The following is a 27,018-nucleotide window of genomic DNA, read 5'->3' as shown; positions in this document are numbered from 1 at the left end:
TATATATATATATATATATATATATATATATATATATATATATATATATATATATCTGTTTCCTCATCATTTAGGGTGCAAAAGTAGCACTTAGGGTGGTCTTTCCACTTCACCTTGTGCTCCTTCCTCTGGAAGAGGAGGAGGAGAAGGAGGAGGAAGCTGTTCGGAACTGGAGTAAGGAGGAGGAGTAAAGGAGCTCGGCGGGACAGGAACAGGAACGAGTGCAACAGTAAGAGGCTTCTCAGCGATGGCTGCAGCATCAAATCTCTGCAGAGACACAGGAAGAGTTTTATCTTTGAGAACAAAAAGTCATAACGTGCTCACTGATGAACGAGTGGAGCTGACTCCTCACCTGACAGGGCTTCTATGGGTTGATTGGAGGAATGCAGGGGGTTGACGGGGGTTCCCTTGTCCTCGAAGGCTACCCTGGTCCCATCTGAGCTCCCGTCACAGTTAATCAACACCTGGTTACAGTCCTCGGCCTCGATGAGGGGCCGGGTCTTGGAGTGGACGTTGAGGTCGATCAGTTCCTCAAAGCTCCACTGGTTGGATTTACCGTTGAGACCGGACACCAACCCCACCTTGGCGGAGTCCTGCTCGTTCAGGAGATCCGAGCCCTCGACGAGGCGGCCCTTAGGGACCGGACTGCAAAAGCAAAAGAGGTTTAAGAAGTTGAGAGGTCAAAAGACAAATATCTTACAGCACAACATCACTTTGTCACAGAGTGAGAGGGAAAAATCCACAACAATAAAGGATACAGTTGGTGTTATTCTATATATTTCGACAAGGCTAAAACCAGCAAAAGCAAGCAAATTCTAAAAAAAAAAAAAAATTAACCAGGTTTGGTTATTGGCTACATTATGTCTGGCTAAAATTCATAGAGTAGAGGAAGAAGATGTGGCAAACTGCAGAAGTGCTAATAAAAAAGAAGATGAAGAAGAAGAAACAAAACCAGCCGTCTTGACCATCTATGAGGGAATTATTCTGTGAAAGGGAATCTTTTACAGTAAACAGGAAGAAGCCGGCAAAGGTTCTTCTTCTCTCGGAGCGTTCTGTCACGCGATTCAAACGTTTGTTACATCAGAGCCTATTTGGAACAGCAGTTGTCATCACTCACTAAGTGCAGGGAAGGAAAAGACCACTTCAAGCACGTTAATGGAATCAGAGCTGATGAGTCATCCCCAAACCAAATCTTATGTACTGAGGTAAATCCTTTACAATCGAGTTTTAAATTTTGTTTTCACAAATGGTAGAACAAACTTTGTCAAAGTGATTAGCAGGCTGCCTGACCCCTTCTCTTCCTGTACTTCAGAAAACACAACGGTCAGCAGATAAGAGAGTTTTGTCAGCAGAGCTCTGAGCCCTTTCGGTGTGGGTTTCATTATCTTTCTGAAGTTATACCTCACAGCCTGAGTCTCATCGGTGCTTATGCCGTTGTTGTTCTCCTTGTCGTCCGTCTCCGGTTTTCCGTTCACACTTCCCAGGGGCTTCTCTCGTCGATCCATCGGCTCGCCAGAGGACAGGCCGCACTTGTCTGCTTCAGCCTCCGCGGTCACATCATCCACCCGGCCTGCAAACAGAGTCACATTGAGAGTCATGTAAATCCACACACACAAGTCATTATGTAAAGTTTATGTAAACAAACACAAAAATCATGCATTCAGATATCCTCAACTCAAGCCATTAGTGAAAGCTAGAGAATGAGAGTACTTACTCATGGTGTCAGTGTTCATCTCGTCCTCTCCGTCCTCTCCCTCATCCTCTTCATTCTCCTGTGAGCATTTATCGTCATCGCCTCCATCCCTCTGTGCAGGAGACACAAACAACATGTTAACATACAACAGACACTATGACACTTGTAGGCTGAATGGCTTTCAGCTCACCTTGTCACCCCGGTCCCCTTTTCTTGTTCTCTTCATTATCTCTTCAATTCTCTGAGGAGGAAGAACAGAGTATGTTGACGACAGAGCAGGAGCCAAATAAAAGATCAAATTTGCTCCTTCATCAATCTATCCCTACCTTCTTCCTCTCCATTCGTTCTTGCTGGTTCTGCTGCATGATGCGGTCCCTCTCCTGACGGACCCTCTCCGCCTCCTCCAGGGCCTTGGCCTCAGCCTCCTCACGTTCCTTCTGGAGCTCCGCCTGCCTCACCGCTTCCTCCTCTGCCAGTCTCACTCGTTCTTCCTCCGCTAGACGAGCCTCTTCCTCTTCTTTAATTTTCCTCTCCTCTGCAAGTTTCTTCTCTTCTTCCACGCGCTTCAGTCGAGCCTCCTCTGCTAAACGCTGCTCTTCTTCCTTTCTCAGCCTGAGACGGTTAAAAAGCAAAACATTAACAGTTATTTCTGAAAGACGATATATAGGTGGTAATTTTCCAATGGTGTGGATTCTTAAAGTCTTATCATCTTGTTCGCTAGGAACACTAATTTTCATTTAATTCCCATCAAATGGTTAAAGAAAGTACTGTATACTTCATTTATACATTCACATCGATAACTTCCAACAAATCTTACTTCTCCTCTTCCTCCCTCTGTATCCTGAGCTGCTCCTCTTTCTCCTTCTGCTCTCGCATCAGTCTGCGGTTCTCTGCCAGGATCTTGGCCGCCTCGGCAGCCGAGTTGGTGCCCGCCGAGCCTTTAGAGTCTGACGGGAGGAAAAGACGAACAGATACATTTCATGTTACATTTACATTCATAGGCTGCCGGCTAGTCGTGACAGGGAAAGACCGCAGCAGGACAGAGAATAAAGCAGCCTGACACGGAGTTGTGTAACTTTCACATGATCATCTCGTTGCCCTTTGGAAGAACTCTCATTCCAATTATTCTCTGTAAGAAAAAAAAAAAATCTCTCCAGTTACTAAGAACTGAAGGGGCCACCTGGATGTGGGGTGAAAAGGTCTCCAAGAAACCAGTTGCCAACAATATATCACACAGTTAAATTCTAAGTGCTGTAAAACCATCACTAAGCCATTTTATCCTGGACAGCCCGATTTTGTCCAGCAGATGGCAGCAGGAACAACCTCAGAACTGTAACAGGATGTGACTCCAGCTGGAACTTAATAGGTCTCCTGCTCCACTGAGATTTACTGCAAACTGAGCTGCTGCCACGTCAGTTTGCAGCGCACAAACACACACATCTCTGCATGGTCTGTCAATCAAAACAAATGATAGTGCTCGGTTATCTTTAAAGCAAACTGACTGACTCTTTGAAGCAGAACTGAACCATGATCACAGTTTGATTAGGGTATAACACTCATGGTCATGAGTTTTTCGTTATGCTGGAAGCAGCGCTGATAACAGAGAGAGGGAGTTCAGAAGGGAACACAGAGCGTGAGCATTTGTTCTGGTTAAATTACAGGAAAAAAAGATGATAATGTCAAAAATAAAATTAGAACAATATCTCTAGTTCTTCTGCACAAACAAATTCGTTCCTGTTTTCTGCAATTTTAACAGTTCATTGATGAAACAACATTCTTTTTCAGAGCTGTTAAATTTCCTCCCTTTACAACCCGGAGCTCCGTATGTATGTATGAAATGTAAACAGACCAGATGTCTGGACAACGTATACGTGAATGATGAGAAAGAAGGCCAACATGTATTAACTATCTTTACTAGGCAGAGAGGAAGGGACGTCCGATTATTTGGAAAGAGACACGACTTTAATCTTTTCTGGGCATGTAAGTATTTTTTGATCTTGCTTCAGTAATATTTATCTTGTTAAGATGAGAAAGATTTCATTTCGTCTGCCTGGGTTTATTTACCTCTCTGAAACTGACAGCATATCTCGATGCTCCACTGCAAACATCCTGGTCGCCAGAATAATGATCAGACTTTGTAAATATTGGACCTGACGAATTAAAACAGTCAGCTGTCTATGTTTGTTAAGTTTTCCTTTAATATGGAGCTTTATTACAGGATTTGTACTAATATGAAACTCCTTCTCCAGTGAGTTTGAGATATATTTGAATGAGGTACAATGAATAATTTCAGCTGTGAACTGATCACTGAGAATAGCTCACCATCTTTGTCTTTGGTCTTGCTGGAGTCAGACGACTGTGTAGACACAGGCTGGACAGGACACAGATCCTTGGACTTGGAGTCCCTCTTCCTCAAGGTGGGAGGTCCTGTTGGAGTGAGAGCTGGTTTCTGGATGGGTGGGGGCTTGGCTGATGCAGGCTGGGGGGACGGGGGACGTTGTTTCATTGCACCAGGTGACGGCGGGCGTGTCTTGGAATTTTGCCTGTGAGGAGATATCGTGTTTTACAGTTACATGAAAAAGAAAAGGCTGTATCCAAACCCTCAAACAACTTAGGAAAGGTTCAGGGCTTACTTGGATGCTGCTGGGGAGGGGGTCCTCTTTGGGGCTGGGTTGGGAGCTGGAGATGGTGAACGGTTTCGTCCCAGGGGAGAAGACGGGGAGGCGGGACGCTGCCCTCCAGGCGATAAATGCTTGTCCTTCTGCAGAGGTAAAGAAGTCATTCATGACTATCACGTAACTCACAATAAAACCCTTACAAACACTTATTTAACTGTTAAAATATGTCGATGTCGATTTAAATATCTTTGCTGACCATAAACAAAACAGTTGTAAATCATGTAACTAATTTCTAGTTATATCAAAAAAGGATCAGTCCACAAAGAGCAGTATCCAAATGGCAGAAGCTGGTTTTTGATTAAGGGAAATATGCCTGAAAAAAACAACAACATAATGAGGTACTGTACTGTTGCAGAATAAAATAATCACAATATTAATCATATTATGCAGCCCAAGTCTACGCCAGTGTTTTCCCAACGGCTGAAGCAAACAAATTATTTTTCCTTCTCAGATCAAATCTTTTCAAGCAGCCATTCACAAACTTGATTTGAACTAAAATCATTCTTCTGCGGTCTGACCAAATTTCTGGACATAACTCTGATATATACGAGACATGAGACAATAAATGTTCCCCTAAATCTGATGAAAAATAACACCTAACTGAACTTTGTCAGGTCTGATTACTATGATCATTAACATTTTCTGGTCATTTTTTTGGTAAATCTTTACATTTGCACAGAATCAGGAGCTTGTATTCAAAAGGAAATGAAACCTCAAAATCCTGACAGAAAGAAATGAAAGGTACCTATTATATAAAAGAAGAACTGTGACTAAAATGACACCATGTAACTCCTTTTTAAGCCGCCGTCCTCTGTGTCTTTCAGTTTTACACGGCTTTTCAAACAGTGACGCAATGCTGGTGTGATGGAGGCCATGGGTCAGGTTTTAATTCATCTATTTTTAATGTCCACGTGCTGCGTTTGGCTCTATGAACACGAGTGCACAAGGTCAACCATGTGACACTCAGACACAAATATACATTACTGTGCCACCTCATGCCAAGTAAGCTGATTAAATACTGTACACTTTAAAATGAAGAAATTGCTTTGCCATTATGAATAACTCGTTTAACTTTGATCACAGCAATCATTCTCTTGGATGGGAAGGTAAAAACAAGGACAGTAAACAGGCGACTGGTATACAGTTTCACAACTGGGAGGAGACATTCATTTCCTATATATGTCTATATAAAATTAGAGCAGTATATGTGTCTTTGTATGAAAGAGAGGTGGTCTCTAACCCTAACCCAACACCAACCATCTCAGAATATCCTCTAATGTCACTCATAATCATTTGTAAAAAGAAATATCCCAGCTCAGGCAGCTCGACTCAGCTGACTTGAAAGATACAATTTATCTGAGGTGTGATGCAATGTGATAAGCTGTGAATTTCAATTATCTCCCCACCAAATCTGTGCATGTGGAGGGGAGAAGACAATGGAATGATGAGGACAGTCAAAAGGCTTTTGACATTCGGCCCCAGGACGAAGGGTGGGGTCTGCTTTGCATGGCCTGATCTGCCCGTAATCAGGCTACTGTTGATCTCTTTGTCTCAGGCTCTGACAATGAGTCCCTTCACAGCCACAGAGGAGGCTGAAGACGGGCAGGTTATAAGACACAGCCGGGCCACCGATGAGCCATCAAATAACACTATCGGAGACATCAGTTAAAGAAAGCAGTAAGTAGGATAAAATGATGGCGATATAAGAGAGTGAGCAGCAAATGTCAAAGAACAGCTGGAGGAACAACATTTTCCTATGGTTAGCATCCTGCAGAAGTACTTTGACAGGCAAATGTAGCCGGATACGTGCATATAAATCAGAGCCTTCGGTACCATCTACTGATTCCTCTTAGTGAAAGCATTTCAATGCACGAAAGCATGCCTTTGTTCTCACTACACAAGTGCTACTATTCAAACCAATTCTGGAAAAGGTATCCCTCTCGTCCACTGCAGCCAGGGCAGCAATGATTCATCGATTATTTGCCAATTATCAAATTAATATTGTGATGACCAAATAATCAGTGAGTATGTTTTTAAGACCAAAAAAGGACAACATTCTCTCTGACTACTTTCTCATTTCTTTACTGCTTTATGACAGTAAACTAAATGTCTTCAGCTTAAAAAATGTGACATTTGATGATATTGTCTTGAGCTTTTGGAAACTCTGATCTACATTTTTCACCATTTTTGAATATTTTTGGACCAAACAACTGGCCGAATGATCGAGAAAATATCTGATGGATAACAGATTAGACAAAAAAAAACGTTACTTGTTGCCTGAAGTGCTTCACATGGTGTGACTAACACCCCACTATTTTTTTTCAAGCAATTTTATTCAACTGTATAATATTCTATAGATAGAATTTAAAACCCTGCATCCAAGGTACTCCATTAGTTAATGCAAGCTACCTTACTGACACAGGGCTGCATGATTACCTCACACTGATTTATTGGCCCAACATTGGTACCAGCCAACATTTGCCTTGTTGACTGCTACCATCAAGTAAGATTACATTAATTGATCATAACGGATGATCTTTATTTATTTTGTCCCATCAACTTTGTGGTGGCACATGAACTACTGGCTGACCCCTGCCATCAGTTTTTAAGCAGTGTAATATATCATCATTGAGTGGGTTGTTGTATAGCAGGCGAAAAAGGTTTCTGAAGCTGTTCTTAAGCTCAGTAAAAAAAGGGTTATATTCAAGGTTGTTTCATACATTTTCTACTTTTTCTATGCCGAGTGTCTTTAAAACAGTTCAGTTAGTTTTTCTAAACGAATGTCTAAGTTTCTCTGACGAAAAAGGGTGAATAAATCAACAGCGTTGGCCCAGAATTCTAAAATTGGTGCATCCAGATTATTGACGGATATATTAACACAGGTATATCTATGCACCTAGTCCCGGTTAACTATGCAAACACATGACTGAGTGAGCCCAATGAATGAAACATGATCAGACTGGTGTCACTCGCTTCCTCTTCCAGTACTGTCACAAGCAAATGGACCACTCTGGGAAACACATTCACACTGTCGACTACCTTGTGTAATGCCATTTTTCACACATGTATGTTAGGTTTCTATACTTGCAGCGCCATATAAGAAACACTTATTCAACGAAGATAAAAAAAGGCAACTCAAGGGTAAGGGAACAGGGAGACCATTCATCTATCTGCAATGAAAGCTTTCACTTCAGTTGATCATAACAACATCATACTTTTTTTCAGATTCTCTGTAGGCCAGTGGGGTTAGTCACATGAACGTCAAGCGGTGTTCTCACCATTGAAGGGTCGAGAGCTCCGTCGGCCGACACAGAGGTGGTCATGCCGCTCTTCTGCCGGTCGATGCTGCGGCTGCGCACGGGTCCACGCGGTGGGTGCAGGGGACTGGCAGAGGCTGAGCGAGGACACAGGTGACACTCTGGTAAAGGACACAGTCATCGCAGGGCCAGGGGAGCACAACCAATGGGAGGGGTGATAAGCGGCCGAGTTGGGCAGCAAAGCAGCAAAAGAGCGAATGAACCGAAGAGAGTAAAGAGAGTGGAGGGAAAGAGAGAGGGAGAGGAAGAGAGAGAGGAAGGGAGGGCAGATGATGGTTGAAAGAAATGCAGGAGAGGATTTTTTGTGAGGGGATAAGAGCACAAAAAAAGCGATTTGTTAGATTAGGCAGGCAATGGCTTGATTTGTGAAGCTTGTTTGGGCTGGAGATTACCGGAGCAGCAGAGGGCAACAATCTCACAGAAACCCCGACACTCCACAGGTGCAAAAGCCTCAACATGAACAAACCCTGAAGCACCACAGCACAGCACACACTACACAAAACCTACCACCAACACATCACAACACACACTGACAGTGCACACACGTATCACACCGATTTATTAGTAAACTAAACACATATTGATATTGAAAGTGTCGTATCTTGTGCTCAGGGTAAGTTGATCTTGAACTTCCTTTATTGAAATAATTGTGAATTGATGAACAGTGACTTCATTATTGATTTTCTAATATATTTTCTAATTGAGTCAAGGGGAGTTTGCTTCCATTTTCAGTAATTCCAGTATCCTAATTCCGTCACCATGGCTGAAATGTCTGTTCTGCTGAGCAATACCACAAACTTGCACTCCCACCGGGATTTTCACTAACAAAATATGTTCTGTGATGCAAAGAGAAGATTTGTTTCTTAACAAAAACTAAGGTGAATTCAATACATCTTGGTCCCATTTTCACAGTTTTAGGCATATTTTTGGATGATCATGAAGTGATTCTCAATTATTTCAGAGAGCATCATCGATTTGAGATTTTCATGCTGTTCAGTGCCTATTTTCAACAAAATCTAAGATTTTTGGTTGAAAATTCTTTTTCATAATCAAGCATTGTAGATAAGTATAAAAGTAATATATGTGATACTATGCAGAGTTAGGTTTTATTATTAGAGTGAGTTCGGTTAATCCACATTTTGCCAACAGGTAAGTGCAAGTATAAAGTTAAAAAGACAGCATTAGGTTCAGCGGTACGTTTAAATATTTTTACATCAGAAACATGGACACCATTAAAAAAAATAACATTAAAAGTTGGATAAATTAAATGAGATAAAGTGTTTGTACCTGTCAAGACTGTTAAAATTCAAATTTAAGACTATGTAATGACTTTAAGCCTTTTAAAAAGAACCTGCAGACACCCTGCACATATCTCAATTTTATGTAAATAGGATGATTGATAAGGACATCCTCAATAGTTGTAAACCTGGAATGACAATGGGTGAAGAGCACTGTCCTTAGCCACTGAGATTAAGAGCAACCTTTAGTTGGTAAGGAGAGTAAATACTGTTGTCCACTGGCTATGAGCTTGCTGTGTCAGATTGAGGGATTAGCCATGATAATCCTGAGACCTGGAGAACTCTCCCTGCCACAGCCTGAACACAAATGTGCTCTGTAATTCATTCTGACTGAGCAGCTACAGTATGGTGGCTAACTACAAAAATGTACCCTGTGACTGCTGTTGCTGCTGCAAAAGGCAGATGTGTCGTGTTTCTACTGTGGCTATACTTAGCAGAAGATCCATAGTCACTAATGGGTTTGTAATGGCCGGTCAATAAACTCCACAACCTAAAACCAACATGGGAAATCCAGTCACAGCTTTTGAGCGAGTCAGTGCTTTACAGTATGGTTCTTTTACAAAAAAAAAAAAAAACAGTCAAAAAAGAAAAATGAGGCATTCATCGGTGTGCGTCAGGAGATTCATTATGGGCGTCTATGCTGCTTTATAAGCTGTAATCCCTCCCATTGGAGCATGGAACATAAAAAGATAAACAGTTAACTGAATATGTAAAGCATGCAAGTCATTCAGTGAGACATAAAACCTCACCTAGTTGGCTTCAGAGTATATTTTAATGAAACGAGTCTGTCGAAAGTCTCGTGCCAGAATGACGGCATACTGAATCTGATTAGTGTGACTTCAATATTCACTGAAAATGCCTGTAATTACCATGTCAGCACTGTGTATTGGTGCTCGGCATTCTGGCCGAACGACCAGAACACATGTGATAGCACAACAGTCTGATTCTGACGTAACAAGAACCAACAGGTAAGCAGCTTAGAGAAAATCTCCCAGCATGGACTCTGAGGCTCCTCAGATACAGAGAAATGCTCGCAGCCAAGTCAGCACACAACAGCCAATTGTGTCAGATCTGAAAGTGCATGTGAGCTGGAGCCGTTTGTGTCTGTCAATATTTACCATGTAACTGTGATCTCTCACATGAGTGTACTTTGCTGCAAATAACTACTGTACATAACATAACACAAACAGCTGATCATTACAATTGCGGCTTTTTAAACACGGGGAGCTGTGCAGGGACTTCTGTAATTCCACCACCACCAAGAGGCCACCATTCACTATGGCTGTTCCAAAGGGGTAGGGCACTAGGATGGGCTCAGATCTAGTGAAGGAAAGGGACTGGGCTTGGACTTTCTACTGATAAAAAAATAGAGGTAAGTAGGGAGGACCACACTCTCTGCGCAGCCCTCCTTCCTCTCTGTCAGGGTCTCCGAATCGGAGGTTACCTGGAGCATCTCTTCCTTCGGCTGACAGGGCGGCGGCGCTCTTGCTCCTAGCTAGAGATGCCTGGGTGGGGGTGAGCAGGCGACTAAGGACCCCTCCGTCCACAGTGCCGGCCGGTGGCCTGTGAGCTACACGGCCGAAAAAAATCACCCGAAGAACAGAGGAGAACAGAAAGGCCGAGAAGGAGAAAGTGGATGAGAATGGGGGATGAAGGCAAAACAAAGAGGAGGGAGGGGAGGATCAGTTAAATTTAGAAAGGTCACCATGTGATTTAACCAGCAGAAGAGAATCAACATCAACAACCAAAGGTTAAGTCCCAATAATCTTACATGGGCTCCTTATTAACTGTCTTTATCCTGTTATCTTTCAGTGACATTCGATAAAATAAGGGGAGTCAGTAAAAGACAGCAAGGAAAGGACACCATGGAAGAGTGCTGAGACCGACTGTCTGGTTACTGAAAATCATTGGTCAAAAGTAGAAAATGAGGTCAAATCAATGGTTCCATGGGGTACAGGGAAGTGTGCTGATGGGAAAAAAACGAAACATTAGTGAACTTTGAAGACAGCAGAGAAATACTACTGGGTAGAAAGATGAGAGGTGAAAGAACCCAAAGGCTAAGGCCTCATTCAGACCAAATCAAGCGTTGTGGTGAAAAACAAGTCATCCCATTCTTTTTGACTAGTGTGTTTAAGGTTGAGGCAGCGTGGATGGCTGAGATTTAAAAAAACAACAACAATAAAAAAAACTGCAGCAGCCCTGAGATGAAAGGTTAGCAACGATAGCGGATCATAAGTGGGCAATCAAGAGTCAACAGTGTCATTGGTCAACCGGTTTAGGCTAAATTTATAAAATGATCTTACTGGTGCTGGTTGACATAATACATTTGGTGTCAGGGTAAAAAAGATATTGTTATTTCCTCCAAAAAGAAACACATTCCCAAGCATTCAAATCTCAACCAAATTGCTCAGTTTCCTCAAACAACAACGTGCTCCCGGGAGGCTGCACCAGCAGGTGAGATGAAATACTCAGCAAACGTGTTCCAAATAGTAAAAGCTAAGATTTGCTGAATGCTGGAAACTGGTCGCTATCCAGACCGAGTTTACAGACTAAACGATGGTGGTGTCTTCCCACACCGCAGCACAACCCTGCACTTATTGTCAAAATGCCTGATTTGGGCTGAATGAGGCCTAGAAGTGACAGAGCAAGTGACTGTGACCAGGCAGGAGTTCTTTAGATTCTGCAGTGCAAACCTTTCTATGGTTAAGATAAAGAAAGTGCAAATTTGATAATACAGAGGTGGATTATAATAGTCTGTACTGAACAAGTCAGCATATTACGAAAGCACTACGGTGAACTCTTGATTTCACTGCAGAAACAAAGAGCTCCTGCCTCCATGAAATGGAAGAATCAATAATTCCCAATTTACGCTGTTGTTGCTACCTAATCCACAAAGAAGAATCGATACCAGAAGACGGGAAAAACTGTTGAAGGTTTGATTTTGCCACATGTCCCTACAGTAAATGCTCGTTCTTCGAAATGAGAGCACACAGTCACAGATCCCTTCAGAGCCCCTCACTGAGAAGACATCTGTTGCAGACAGACTTGTTTGTTGTTAGCTGATGAGTGCTAACTCCTGGAGCATGGCAGCACAGCTCGCTGCTCTGCACCCAGGTATTAAGATGGGTGATTAGTCTGAGATAAGTTTATAACTATTAAAACAATGACGTGGGTTAAAAAAAAAAAAAAACATTAAGAAAATCTTCTTTTGGAGATGAGCTGTGCTAAGTCAGTAAGTAGTTGTATTATTGCCTAGGTTACCACACAGAACAAACATGAATACAGAACAGTGACATTTTTAACAAGTCCTCATCTGCACGAAGAGGCCAGCTACAGGACAAACAAAAGCATTGGTGGTTAATGGCAATACACAGACTGCAGTCAGCTGCCGTGGTCATTTCTGTGCTCTGGGGGTGCTACGGTGGGATGGCACTGACACACACCACACTGAAGCACGAGCACAACGACTTAAATCCAGCTATGACGTCATCTGGGAGGGAGAAAACAATCAACACTTTGTGACAACAAAACAATACACCGTTAGTGCAAACAGGGAACACAGCAAAACCATTCCTGGGTTGACACTTTGTTGACACAAAACAATAAGAAAGGTTAAAACAAGATCAGCTTTCAGTGAGAGCCAAGGCACGGTGCAGGTTAAAAGAGCAGAGAGGTTAAGGCATAAATGGAACAAGCATCAGTGTTTCCAGTTAATCACAGACGAACAGTGCAGAGAAGCTTATCAGCTGCCTAGAGGTAATTCAGTGAGTAAGATTTAATGGAAAGTGAACAAGGATTTAAAGAAGGAATACGCAAAAAGAAGAGCTGAAGGTTTATACACCTGTTTAGCTGATGACACTGAATGTTATCCCCGAAACCTCTTAGTAGCCGAGAGTGATGATAAGCTTTTTAAACCGAGAAAAATTCAGAATGAGCAAGCCGTTAGCATCACAGCAACATGCTTGTTATTCCAAAATGGCGGCCTGAGTGATGTTTGAGAACAAATGAGAGCTGATTGTTCATGCTAGCCACCTTGATCGTCCGTTGTCCCCTTATCAGGCTTGGAAGGGGTCTGCGCTCTGCCCACACTTACTCGTGTTAGGGACGAACTTCTCGTCTTCATGGAACGGCCTACGGACACGAAAGTGGAGTTACAGCCAAGCAGGCACTGGGAAGGAGTCAACAGGGAATCCCCAGAGACAGTTTAGAGTCATGTGCGCTTCATTTGGCCTTGTGTGAGTCACCGGGCTACTGCAGACAGCAGCTGATGTCCAAGTTTAATAGAGGATGCTTAAAACACACAGAGGAGAGTCGGAACTGTCGACTCGATGTTCGCTAACTAAGGCTACCACAAAGTTAATACTGCAACAAAGGGACCTGTTGTAGTTTTAATAGCTGTGTGTTTAAACCATTAGCATGTGCAAAGTTAGCTTGATATGTGGTTGGCATAGCTACATAGTGTTTTATCCTGGGTTTTCCTATATTTAGGTGTATTCTAGTCTATTTTTGTTTTATGTTCAATATCTATAGATATCTATAGATAATCAGATATACATGTTATTTAAAGATTATACTAAGGTTTTTCTTTAAATTCTGAGTTGAGCCATTTCAACTTATTTGTTGGGTTTTATTTTTCTGATGGTGAGTGTTATATTTACATTTCAACATATAGAGCTGGGCAACATGGCCTTGGAACAATAACGCAACATTTTTAGGCTTTATCAAGACACACCATGCATATCTTGTTTAGGTGTATCAATATTGTGATATTCACGATAAGTGTGATGACAAAAAATTAAATATTGATGTTGTGTTATTATTACAAATATGACAGTATCATCTGAATAATCCAGAGAAGATGTTCTGCCTTGTGCATCTTTTGGTTATGAGGTAATCTGGTTGCCTTTTCAATGAGCAGTCCGTAGTAATTCCTCTGTTACGGTTGTGATTCCAGACTCTTTCCACTTTCCTTTCATTTCAACAAAATATTAACACAATGAAACTTTTGATAAATAATCACCAGTAATGTCACTATAATGACTAAATTGGTCAAGGAAAGTATTATAACAAGATAAGGCAGCTTCAACAGATTACTTCACTTGTAATGTGTCCTTTAAAAACCAAGAAAAGACAACACTTGGGCCATTTCACAATATAGCAAAGTCTCAAATCAAACCCGGTATATAGTCACAAATAATTATATAATATTGAGATATTGCCCAGCTCTAATATCTACTGTGTATTCCTGTTCTTGTGCATTGCCTGGATAACCTGCTGCTGTACAATATCCAAATGTGGGATCAATAAAGTAAATCCATCAACCTATCCATCTAGCTTTGACAGGTCTCAATTTATAATAGAACTTGGGCAAATATTTCCTCTTTACTCTGTGTTGGTTTGTTAAGAAAGCGTGGTGTGGAATGGAGAGCGTATCTTTTGCACCTGTCTGTTCCACCTGAAGCTTTTTGCCGTCTTCCTTACTGGCCTGAGCAGCATTGCCATTGCTAGGCAACCGGTTACAAGACGAGCTCCTCTGCTTAGCCCCTGAGAGACAATGATGAAACACCCAGTGGTGAATTTACACAGCGCTCGCTTGTGAATGGTTCAAGGTCTCTCAGACTTTTTTTTAGGAAAAAAATAAAGAAGCCTGGAAAAGGAAAGGCATGAATATGAAATAAATTGGGAGGTATACAAAAATCAGCAATATCAAAAAGTAGGAATGACACTGACAGCCCTTAGAAGCTGTGGAGAGATGTGAATCAGCTGATTGTGATGATTATTTTCTTTCTGTAGAAATCAAATACACTTGTAAAATCAAAATATGTGAGGCTTCTACACCACTACAAGTACATTTATTTACAAATCACAAGTTGATAGGGACCTCTTCTGATTCTGAAGATTTTGATTCAGTACTTCATAGAGTTGCATAGTGAACCAATAAAGCAATATTGGGAGACCATGCTAATTTCTCATTAGCTTGAACCAGAGACAGAGAGCTAAAGTAATTATTACCAGTCTGTGCTCCAGTGAGCCTGTGTGTAAAGCCCTGGATATGGAGAGCACAGGGGTCAGAGTTCACTGCAGCCGTAAGAGTTGGAAGAAAAAGTGGGTCTGTTCCAGATAATCTACAGTCTGTCCCCTGGTAGATCTCAACACATTATCGTCACTGAAAAACATTCACCTGGGTGATAACAGATAGTCTGAACACCTACTTTGTTGCCTAACACACAGCACAGGAATGCACGGAGGTTGGAAGGAAGGGAGGGGGAGAAGGAGTAAACGAGGAAGGAGGGGGAGGGAAGACAGGAGACTTACTTTTGTCGGGAGTTTTGACGAGGGTGGCAGAGGAGGAGGATAGGCGTTTGCTGATGCCAGCCTCAGATGGCTGTTTCAGGTTCATGGTGGATGTGGAGCGCTTGTCCACTAGGAGGGAGGAGGATAGACAGACAAGGGAGGCGGGGTTTAAACTGGAGGTTGGCTATTGGGAAAGGCATTTGGGTGCACACAAGGGAGTACAAGGTTCTGCAAGATCTTAATACCCTTAATATGCAATGGGTGATATGTTGCTTTGACATATCAAAGATAAAGACTATTTCTACTTACATAAAATACCCATTAAACCATGAAAAATACATGATATAAAGTATGAATTCAGACGTGAATATCATGTAGACTTTTGGCAAACCACAACAAAGTTGCTGTGGTTTAAGAGCCGGGCATGGCAGTTAGTCAACAACAGATGCTTTTGTTTGACCACTCCAAAAGATGAGAGCATCATTGTCATATGATCCGTGCCAGAGAGATATTAGTCCTGTGTTTCGTGTCAGGCTTCCATGTGAAGTCGCCCGTGTGACCTGGAAGTGTTTCGACGGTGTGAGTAAGTGAAAAAACTTAAAGCTGCACTTCCAGCTATTCACCCAGCACAAGGCACATTCAGAACACAGGCCTCATACAAGAAATGGTTAGTGAAAAACTGCCAGTTAGAGTGCAGGTGAGGGGAAGATAGTGGCAGTGCCAGCACTAGCTCATGCTGTGTTGCTACATCGGTGAGCAAATTATCAACAAACAAAACCTTGTCGACTCCTTGGTGGCTTTTCTGGCGAGGCAGGGGAGATAACTATTGTTACTGGAGATGAGGCGCCGGCATCAGACTCTCCTGTGGGAAAACACAGCTCTCAGAGAGGAGCCATAACACACACGATGCTGAGGCACATCCGTCATAGAATGGAAAAGAGAGGAGGTGAAACCTGGCTTGACACCGAGCATTGAGTTGTTACAATCTTGGCACCAAATTAACATCAACAGTCCTCAGCTGGTACTTTAAAGACCCATTTACTTCTACGACACAAACGGTCTGTAGTTTTCTGCAGAACATTGTGGGTTATTGTCCATGTGTCAAACAGTGGGAGTGATTGTGCAGATGAGTCAAGTGATATCTCATGTGTTGTGAAAGAGCGAGAGCATGACAGACTACATGTACAGTTGTCATTTACATTTAATTCTTCAGATTTCAGTAAAAAAAAGAACAGATTTTTGAGCAATTAGATTATGTTTTTCAGCTCTAATAAAAACAGATTATTGAAAGTTCTCCACCTTTACACACTATGATACCCAGCTAGTGGCTAACAAGGCCTAAAAATGACTTAAAGGGATGCAATTCAACACAAATGTAAATATGACAGGAGAAGTTATCCTTTTCTCTTAGCTACCAAACTTCTAGCAGCTACATTTTGTAGTATAAAGACACAGTCGCCTTTGTTTTTTTGTGAATAACATGATGATAGAAAGTGGACTAGAAAAGGACTGCATCATTTTCTAAATAACCATGTTTATCCGAGTGTCATGCAAGTCAATAACAGCCAACTCATCTGGCAACAACAGCATTTAACTGCTTTTATGTACATTCTGGCTGGATTTCACCAGAACTTGAGCACTTTCACATCTTGTTTTTTTGTTTATGTTGCATGTGTGGCACCTTTTGTGAACCCTAACTTGCTGTTTGTCAACCATGGCAAGTGAATGATGAAAGTCAAACTGAACAGAAGAGCAGAAAGGGAAAGGTTGGGCTTTTTGGCCAAAGAAAGGGCCTCTCTACCTGTTCGTCCATCTGTGTCTGTGGACAGTCCTCCCCAGGACCATCTTTTCTGCCTCTGCTCCACACGCTGACTACGCTCCAATGTCCGCCGCATCACTGCTTCATAGTGCTCCTGCAGCACAACAGGGTCAGAGGGAGGAGAAAAATGTGAGTAATGTACAGCAAAGCAACCTTTATTTCTTAAGCTAAAGCACAGACGGAGGAACCCGAGGATATCATAACCGTCCTTGTTCAGTATTCTCTGTCTGTCCTCTTTTTTCCTATATAAAGGAAACACTGCAATCAAAATTTGTATTTCTATGTAAATATTCCTCTTATAGTCACCAAAGTCAAATCAACAAGGAGCACTGCTCTGAGGCTCCGCCCATGCTGCATCTACCTTTTCCTCTTCCTGTTTCTGCTTCCTCTTCTCTTCCACCGCCATTCGTTTCTGCTCCTCCTTTCTCCGCTGTTCATCAACCTTTTTCTGGCGCTCCTCCAATTGACGCTCCACTTGCAGTTTGGCCTTGCGCTCCCGCTCCATGATCTGAGACTCTCGTAAAGCTGAGCGCACAAAAAAAAAAGAGGCAAAAATGTCATCATTCATTTGTTGTCTTCTTATGCTCATAAGAAAAATCCTGGTACTAAAATGAAATGATTTCTTTTTTCTTTCAAAATAAGTACATATTCTGTTATCACTTTACATTGAACAGGGTAAATTTCACATACACAGAGGGAAGTTGGAGCTAAAATCGCCACCTTACCCTGTTGTTTTTCTGCTTCTTCTCGTCTCTCTTTAGCCACTCGCAGTCGGTCGTCTATTCTAAGCGCAGCACCGTCAAGGACTGCAAACACATCCATGTGTGTATGTGATTAAAAGGTACAACATGTGCAGCAATTCTTGTTCATTGAACAAAGGGACGGATTATAAGGCAGCATAGTGTCACAAAGGCTTTGAATCAGGCAGGCAGATGTGTGCATGTGACTGTCATTAATGAGCTTTGCCAACTGTTACGGTAATAAGATGATGACTAAGATTCACCTGCATTAAGCTACACTGAGAGGGTGGTGGAAGTATATTGTGTTGCATCTAATGGTTCAGATTATGGAAGACAATAGCGCGGTGACAGTGCAGTAACTGTGAGAACCGATCTGTTTCTGTGTCAAGGTGTGGTGTCATTTACCTGGCTTACACCCCTGAGGTTTAGCTGGTGGGTTGGTTGTAGGTCCTGGACTGTTCCCTGACAGGCTGCGCCGCTCCTCGGCTTGTGCCTGTGCAGCTGCAGCTGTATTAAGGAAACCACAGACCATACACACAGAGAATTAGAGTCACTTCATACCATGTCTTACAAAGCAGTTATACCAAATAACATCATGGAGACAGGGTTGCTTTTGGTTCTCCAAACCAATCAAGTTTAAATCTGCCGAATTTCTCTGTGCTTTGTTTGCTCTCCATAGGAATGCTAGTTCTAGAGAGATCCAACGGATTTGACGCACCAGAACAATCCAGCTATTCAGCCATCTGAAATAACCCCCCCCCCCCCCCCCCCGCTCATAGTCAACCCTGTAGCCAACCATACACTGCTTTCTGTGACCAGCTCGAAGGCATGGGCTGCTGTGGGAAACATGTCTGGAAACAAACCCCTTGTGAGCTTCCTGATATACAGCTTATATGCCACTCCCTAAAACATAAAGCAAAATCAATATAGGACAAATTTCCACATGCACAATCAGCTCCTGCTCTGGTACATCCACCTTGACAAACCAGAATATCAACAAAAATCAGCCTCAGGTCTTCTTATGCTTGCAGCTAACTGTTCTATCATAAAATTTCTGCTGTTCGTTTGAGATGTGACTTCTAACACTACAAAGAGAAAATATTAGTGTCCCTGGTGACAATTTTGTTTGAATACTCATACACAAAATTGAACAATTCAAAATAAAAGAACGGGGTTAGAAAAATGTGTTCAAGGTAGCAAAGACCTCAACTCTACCACCAGGACCACCATTAGGTCAATAGCACATCATGGTTAGGAGCTACCGGGGCAGGAAGGAAGGAAACAGTGAGGACGTGATCAAGCTTTATGAGCCCTGGTATCAGCCTTTTCTCCTGTGTCGCTGTGTATTCAGCATTAGAAGAACTGCTGACAAAGAGGCTAAACCGTGGTCAGACATGTGATGTTCACATTATTAATGAACACTTCTGACTGTGGTCTGAAAGTTTCTCAGCATCTCCATCGCTATCATAAAATTCTACTGTGGCTGTAACCATCAAAACTAATGGGCTACTTGTGATCTGCATATAATACTACTGATTTAACTTTCATATCTGTAAATCCACTTATGTATACCATATGTACGACAACAAATCTACGGTATTAGGTCATCACTGACATAACTTATTGTCAAAAAAATAATATACATTTGCTGCTTGACAATAGGAGTGTACGATATCTGGCCAATAATGTTTCAGAGGAAGAGAACATGATTGCAAGTTGCTATACATGTTCCACAAGATTTGTAAGAGGAGAGAAAAGATCGAGTTTTGACACAGTACATTTTATTAGAGCCATAGGATATAAATAATCTATCTTCGCTTATTACTTCTTGACCTCAGGTGTGCGTTAACAGTTATGAACTTGTTTTTAAAATTCAAAGATGTGAACTTATCAGTTATCTTATTGGCATAAATTTTCTGAGGAGAGAAAAGATAAGAAATACGCCATCGGCTCACTAATGCATGATCGTGACATGGTGTGCTGAGTCATGATCATATGCGCCCTCCAAGCAGGGGATACCCGCTGACAATAATGTGACCAAGCGAGCAAGGAGTTAAAACTGTGACCATCTCTGTCTACACTTAATAAGAGTGGTGTGTGGTGTTGTTGCAGGTGAGTAGAGCTTCATTTTCAGTCTCTCTGATGTTCACATTTTAGGTTTTTTTCCAGACGGTAACTACTTTTAGAACTGTAATTTCTCACATCCCTCATAAGAAAAGTGATTAACACAAACTTGCTGCTACTTCACATGTAATACTTTTTTTTGATTGAGCAGCTATAAAAAAGTAGCAGTGCAGCCTTATTTGCCACCGAGATAAGGTACAGACATTTGTCTTCACAAGAAGCGCCACAGTGTATTGAAATATTTGCATGGAAATGCTTACTGAACGTCAAAGTAAGCAACACCTTTTACTTTATTGGCTCATGTAAAACAATCATGCAGTGCCCACCACACTGATCATGGTTTCTCAGCACAGCATCTCGTGCATGTCCTATCTGTATGGAAATTAAATGTACACTTTACAACCTCACTCTCTGGAGAACAATATGATTGGCCCTCCTTACATGCAGTGACAAATCAAATCATAATATTGCCTTAGCTGACAATAAACTTGCCATGTTTGCACACCTGACCCAAAGGAAGATTTTTAAATGCACTCAAGACAAATAAACTACCTAACAGGGTATCTGGATAGACATAATAAGAATGGCTATACAACTCTCAAAAGATTTTGACAAAATAATTCTAGTAAACTAGCTGTAAAAAAAGAGATTTCAGATTCACCAGGAGAGAGACAGAGCAAAACAGCTGACAGTGCAAGTAATTATTCACTGATTATCTGTATCATGCAGCAGCAGCATTGATGCTCTCCAGTCAAAGAAGCTTATGAGGGTCAAAGTCTGCAGCTAATGCCCAGTGGAAGGACACCAGCCACTTCACTTTTGACTCCGTTCTTCGACCCTACCAGTGAGTGGAGCTAAACCGGGGTAAATTACATTTTTAATTTTTGTTCAATGCACAAGCGTAATGTAATAAATCTGATCAGGATTTGGATGTGACCAACATCTCATATCCTGATAAGGGTAATTTCATATCCAGATAAAAGCAGATACCAGAATGCAGCACTATCAATGAGTAGGTTATATAACATAACATGGAAAGGCACATCTCTTTAACATCTGAAATCATATACTCAAATTACTATTTGCAAAGTGCGGTTTTCTGGTCTGTGTAAGACTTTTTAACCAGGTACCAGCTCCTTGTTTAGTCTACGCTATTAGTGTTTCCTTGTCCCGTGTCACGTTCACTCTCCTCTATGTTTGTGCTGCTTTCATGCAAATTTCCTGTCTGCATCCATGCCATGCTGAAAAACGCAAAGCCTCATCCAAATGATGAAAAATATGCTGTAAAGAGCATGATTCGCTACACAACAAACGTGAACGAATTTGAAATGAAAGGGCAGACGTTTTCAATTTTCACACAAGATTTATCGTCATTTCGCACAGCCCAGTTCCTAGCATTGAGATTGTATGAGCGGTGGAAAACATACAATATCACAAAGAACATACTGACCTCAAAGCAAACAAAGAAATATGCACAAGCCTACATTTTTACACGGCATGTTCAGCAATATTTAGTATACAATAGTGCATGAAAACAGTATCACACCGTATGTCTAGCAAACATTATCAACATGTGTGTTTTGGGACTGCGAAGAAACTGCTATTAACCTTATGTCAACACAGACATTCCCCTTTACACAAGAGAATAGACAGGAAAAACAGATGGGGTGCTCCTGGCTGAAGGAGCTGATCTATATTCAGAAGAAAAAAAACAATCTAATTCCAGCATTAATAAATCACAACCAAAGTAAAAACACAACTATCTTTCCAGAAAAAAAAAGATGTTAAGCGATGCGGGGATATCAATCTTGATGACTGAACCTAAATATTCTGGCCCAGAATCTGTCTCACATCATCTCACTCGTTTACTAAATCTACCCTGGTCATGTAAAAGGCAAATAAAAAAAAAATAAAAAAAATAGACAGACTGTAACTGTTGCTTAGTGATACAACAGCTCGGGATGGGTGAAGAGCTTCTCATCCGTGCTCAGGCCCATATCAGCAAAGACATTGTCTCTAAAATGAGATGACTCACTACTAAATAAAGAGAACAAAGCGGTAAAGCTTTGAAGGATTACTCATCAGTGTAAGTGTCAATTTACAAGGAACTATTACTTCACATTTGTGTTTTTATCAACTGCAACACCTTCTGAACGAATGATGCTGATATTGCAACCCATACAAAGTAGATCCGGGATAAAATCTACTATCAAGAGGCGGCTCAAACAGTATTAACTTGCATAAAAGTCAGTTTAAGACCCAAAATATTATGTTTCAGCCGTATGACCGTCGTCCATGTCATGACAGGATTTAGAGTTCAAGCAAACTGCACTCTCTGTTCCTTAGAGGGAAGTAAAAGCAGACAGGAAAGTAAAGGGGCTGAGTAGGTAACAGCTGCTAAGCTAAAACATGCGGACTGTTTCTTTTGACGCAAGATTACTTATGCATAAAATCATCTGTTGTAACAACACTCATGCCGTAACCACACTGACTGCGGTTATTGTTCTGTAAGAAGCTAAATAAGTGCACGATTAGGTCGAATCTGAAACAGCACCGTTCAATAAAACCAACACATTCTCAAATGACACACACGCTCAGGAAGAGATTCTGTTTGTCCAACAAACCCCACGAGAGCCAGGTGTGCTCATAGAGAAGAAAAGAGCCAATCAGAGGAGCTGTCTCTCATCACTCCATCACTATGGAGATGTGCACAAATTAGCATACATCAATGCTGCTGCATCAACAGACTCAGCTAAATGCATCGAAGGGAAGGAAGAAAAATGTTAAAATTAACCAGGTTACTAGTTATATACCTGACCTGATCCAGGGGATTATCTGAGTAAAAGTAGGCAACAATGTCAATCTTTATGTGGTGATTAATCCAGTATTAGTGTGGTATATAAATATATACTCAAGAGTCAAGAAACTTTTAACGCTAATGCTATTAAGGAGAAACAAAATAAAGAGAAACAATATAAAAAGTTATAACAAACACGATTCTGATTCAGTTTACTGCATCGTCCAGCAGTTTTCAGTAATGGGAGACGTTCAAAAACCACTGGACAACCATTCTGAGTGCACCACATATACATATTGATTGGTTGTGGGCCACCCTTCAGACTGCAGAGTTATTATGGCTGCAGCAAAGACCACCAGGGGGGCTGGTGATGACAGCGCTGCCCTGCAGGCTAGACAAAAACAGCAAACAGGAAACAGGCCAGCCTGCATTACATTACAACACTTCTAGCTGATTGCCACCACTGATCAAATCCTAGTTCTCTAAATAACACGAAAGGTCTTTTGACATTTTCTTTCGTACCACGTTGGGGAAGCAGGTGTGAGTTAGGACTCTTATCCGTCCTTCTTTTGAGCTGCAGCCTCTACAGCGTCCTGCTGCACGGTACAATTAAGTAGTTTGTTGCACAGGAAGTGTCTGTGCTGCTTAATGAAAGGGTGGACAGCCATTTGCTGGCGAGTAAAAAAAAAAAAAAAAAAAGTATGTAAGGTTTCATCAACAAAAAGAACCAGTAATTAGTTCCTTCTTCTGTTAAGTTTGTCCGAAATCAGGTCTGCAGTAAAAACATTCTCGGCCATCTGTGGCACAAAGCTTCCCATCGCTGGCTCAAGATTTCAGGCCCTCAGATAACACTGCTGATGCACGCTCACACACGTACACGTGCGCATGCACACACACACACACACACACACACACACACACACACACACACACACACACACACACACACACACACACACACACACACACACACACACCCTAGATCTTCTATTGGGATTACACGAGACCTGTTCATGCAAAGGTAAGCCATGGCTATTTGCAGTACTGGGCCTGGCAGGATAATAATGACACATCCCAGTTTGCTGGGGAGTCTCCTCTACCAGGTGGACTGCACCTTTTCTTGTGGAGATGGACACTGAACGGATGTAATTATAACCACATCCATTATCAATGATAATCGCTAATCCAGTGTTTGCTTGACTCTTTGTGTGGGAAGCTCGAACAGTACTGGTTTTACAGTGTTCAGACTGTTTTATTGTTGAATCTCTCTGGAGAAACATGACAATGGCAGACAGCGCAGATGCAGTACAGATATTCAATGCTAAAATACAAAGTTGTCAAAGTTGACGATAAATTATTGTTTAATATTTATATGCCAAGACGCAGACTGCAGTTACACTTCATTAAAAACTTTTACACCTGTAATCATTTGGTTTGTAAACCTTCCTGAACCAAAACATCCTGTCCTAACAATCTGTGACAAATACAAGTCACACCCCTAATTCACATATCTTATCTTTACACTGTTTGTAACTCAACACAAGAAGCACATTAAATCAAAATGTGTCACTGTGCCCCGCATACATGTGGTGTTGTGGACAATGCAGTGTTTTCCTAGGTTTATGGAGGACTCTGGTGCACGTATTTTGTGGGGGGTTTGGGGGTTCTTCCCCTAAGAAACTTTCAGGTTCTTCAATAAAAGAAATACTGGCAATTTCACACGATATTAGATTATGATAATTACCATTTGTGTGTACAAAAAGTCTTAAGATCTTGAGCATATAATATGTAATCCAAACCCAAGAAAAGCATAATGTTTCAATTTGCCTAGACAGCCTGCTGAGGACTAAGTGTGACCATTAGATCCTTTAGTTAGTTAGTTTTAATGCTCTGCACATTGGTTTTACATTCATCTGGCTTTGGTGTTGTGCCTATGCCATATAATGACAGGGGAAACCCAGCAATTTGTGAGCATCACTAATCGAAATTGATTCTGGAACCATTTGGAAATTATCCTGGAAACCATCCCAAGTCTCAAGGCAAAGCTGGCAGGGAACTTACAAGCGTGCTAATGTGTTAAATATTAGAGAGTGAAATAAAAGAAAAACAAGAACAAAATGAGGCTAAAATCTTTTTTTCATATAAGCACACCAACACAGAGTTATGAGCAAAACTATTCTAATGACAGACTGACCTTTGAGTTTATGCTTATACAAACTACCACGTTTTGCTATTCAAATCTTTGGCGTGTGAATGCGAGTGCATGCACTGCAATACACAGTATGATGGTAGAATAAAACAGGGATGGGGCATTTGGTCTAGAACAGCAAAACTAAGCAGACAGATCCAACAAAATCCTAAAATTGAGGCTGGTCCATTTCCTCTTCTGGTTAAATCCAACCAGCTTTGAAATATTTCTCATGCTTTTAATTCTGCAGCAGCGATTGCTGAGCCAGGATCAGGATAACCTTGCAGTGTGACTCACAGTATCGCGATCTCCCTTCATAATAGCAGGGTACATTTTCTCCTTGCTCACATTCTTGTGGAAATGCACTTCAGCTAGATTCCTGGCGTTATTTTATTATTGTCAGTCCTCTGCTCTGACTGCAGGCAGGGCGACTCCACATCCCCCCCCTTTTTTTTTATTCCTTACAAAGCCCGGACTCAAACACTTCACATCACTCTGGACTTTGTGGATATTTTCATACAGCCACAAAAATGGGCGGATTTAAATTCCAGATTGAAAATTCTGAATGGAAACAGGAAGAAGATCAGTACTAAATACGGTCCAGTTGTTGCCAGGAGTAAAACATGCCTACACCCACACTGGGTATGCAGAAAAACTCCCTCTTACCCTAAAAAACAGTAAAACAAAAAACAAAAAAAACTGTCAGGCCACCGGCGGCTGGAGTCATAACAAACTGTGCATTCATGCCCACAGATGCAGACACAGTAAACATCCACGTCCAAGACTGGATGGGGCCAGCTGAGGCATGGATGAGAGGCACTGATGGGAGATTTCAGCCCATTTACAAAAAATGCATAAGACCTACTTTTAACACAGACAAGGGCTGCTGGTCCAACCAAAACTCCTCTATCACTTCATCAAGAGAAAAACAACCACAGCCTTATTCTCTTATCAGAGCCCAGTGTCTGACAGTGTCTGACACCCCAGCTTTATCTGAAATTCAGGTCAGACATTGTTATAGTTGCCCTCCCTGGAGAGTGGAGGGGGTTGTGCCATATGTCAACATATAAGCATAACTGTAGAGCAATGGATAAACGAGAGAAAGGCACACTTTATAGGCGATGCTGGAGCAGGAAGCTAAAAACAATACTGCTGATGTGCGGTGAACCGGCTAGACAAACAAGCCGGTAACTTCTGCAGGAATCAACTCAGATCGCTTTTTTTTTTTTTTTTTTTAGCACTTCAAGGAATAAGCAGAGAAGCAAAACGCTTCCTGAACTCTTCCAGAAAGCGACAGCAGATGATCACTTTTGACAATAATCCCCATGTGATGAGCAGCGTTATCTAAAGCTACTGACGGGTGTCAGTTACAGCGCAGGTAGTTAGCTTCGCTTATCGAGCATTCAGAGTTTGTCCACCGAGTTTAATACATCCACACAAACAGCAGTTCGTCAGGAAACGTGATTAAAAATGTAATAAAGCTCAAATAAAGCCAAGCTATGTGAGCTGGGCGCCAGACAAGTAGCTAAAAGTCGTGATATGTCAACCGGCTCCGAGCTACACAACTTAAGCTAACGTCAGTTACAAGTACTTTCTATACGTTAAGCTAGCTTGTTTAGCTTTTCCCTGAATTTATATGCAAGATGCCGGCTAGCATGGCTGAATTCAATACGACTTGTAGCGGTTAATGCGGGAAGAAGTTGCAGATTTTTTCCGCATCCATTGTCAGCAGATAACCGGACAGCGAGCTAATGTTACTAGCCAGAAAAAGCTGGCCGCGTTGCAACACGTTCAAAAAAAAAAAAAAACCCGGCGAGTGGCGGCAGCTGCCAGCAAACATCACGAAGTGGTTGCTACCATGTAAGACACGAGCCGGGAGGAAAACCAGCACGGCTGCCAAGAGTTTTCTTACCCATTTGGGCTCGCAAGCCTTTGAGAGTCGTAGCACCCTCCGCCATTTCTGTGAAGTTTTCCTTCTCTGTTTTTTCTAAAGCTGGGGCGCGTAACACATCGCAGCCGGTAGGACTGGACACCGCGGGGACGTGGACACCAAAGATAGGGTTGGTGGGA

The 27,018-nt window shown here is 41.8% G+C and overlaps 1 protein-coding gene across 12 annotated transcripts; it reads right to left on the bottom strand.

Annotated features, from left to right (window-relative positions):
- Positions 1–39: 39 nt before the first annotated feature.
- map7d3 (MAP7 domain containing 3) lies at positions 40–27,018 on the bottom strand. 12 transcript variants are annotated; one of them, XM_037076336.1, is made up of 20 exons: positions 26,861–27,018; positions 18,245–18,346; positions 17,825–17,905; positions 17,461–17,624; positions 17,082–17,193; positions 16,059–16,142; positions 15,302–15,409; positions 14,429–14,530; positions 13,019–13,117; positions 10,431–10,556; positions 7,650–7,789; positions 4,327–4,454; positions 4,016–4,236; positions 2,511–2,640; positions 2,020–2,305; positions 1,884–1,934; positions 1,715–1,805; positions 1,402–1,570; positions 353–645; positions 40–267 (listed from the first exon to the last, which is right to left on the bottom strand). In XM_037076336.1, the coding sequence occupies exons 1-20, from the start codon at positions 26,904–26,906 to the stop codon at positions 260–262; spliced, it is 2,541 nt and encodes an 846-aa protein (XP_036932231.1). In that variant the 5' UTR covers positions 26,907–27,018; the 3' UTR covers positions 40–259. The 12 variants fall into 12 exon arrangements, with proteins under 12 accessions (XP_036932231.1, XP_036932232.1, XP_036932235.1 ...); XM_037076337.1 differs by having other exon boundaries at positions 7,650–7,765; XM_037076340.1 differs by lacking the exon at positions 10,431–10,556.

Source organism: Acanthopagrus latus, chromosome 18 (genome assembly GCF_904848185.1).
Source record: "Acanthopagrus latus isolate v.2019 chromosome 18, fAcaLat1.1, whole genome shotgun sequence".
Classification (NCBI taxonomy): Eukaryota; Metazoa; Chordata; class Actinopteri; order Spariformes; family Sparidae; genus Acanthopagrus; species Acanthopagrus latus.
The sequence above is the reverse complement of the archived record's forward strand: the minus strand, read 5'-3'. Positions and strand labels throughout refer to the sequence as shown.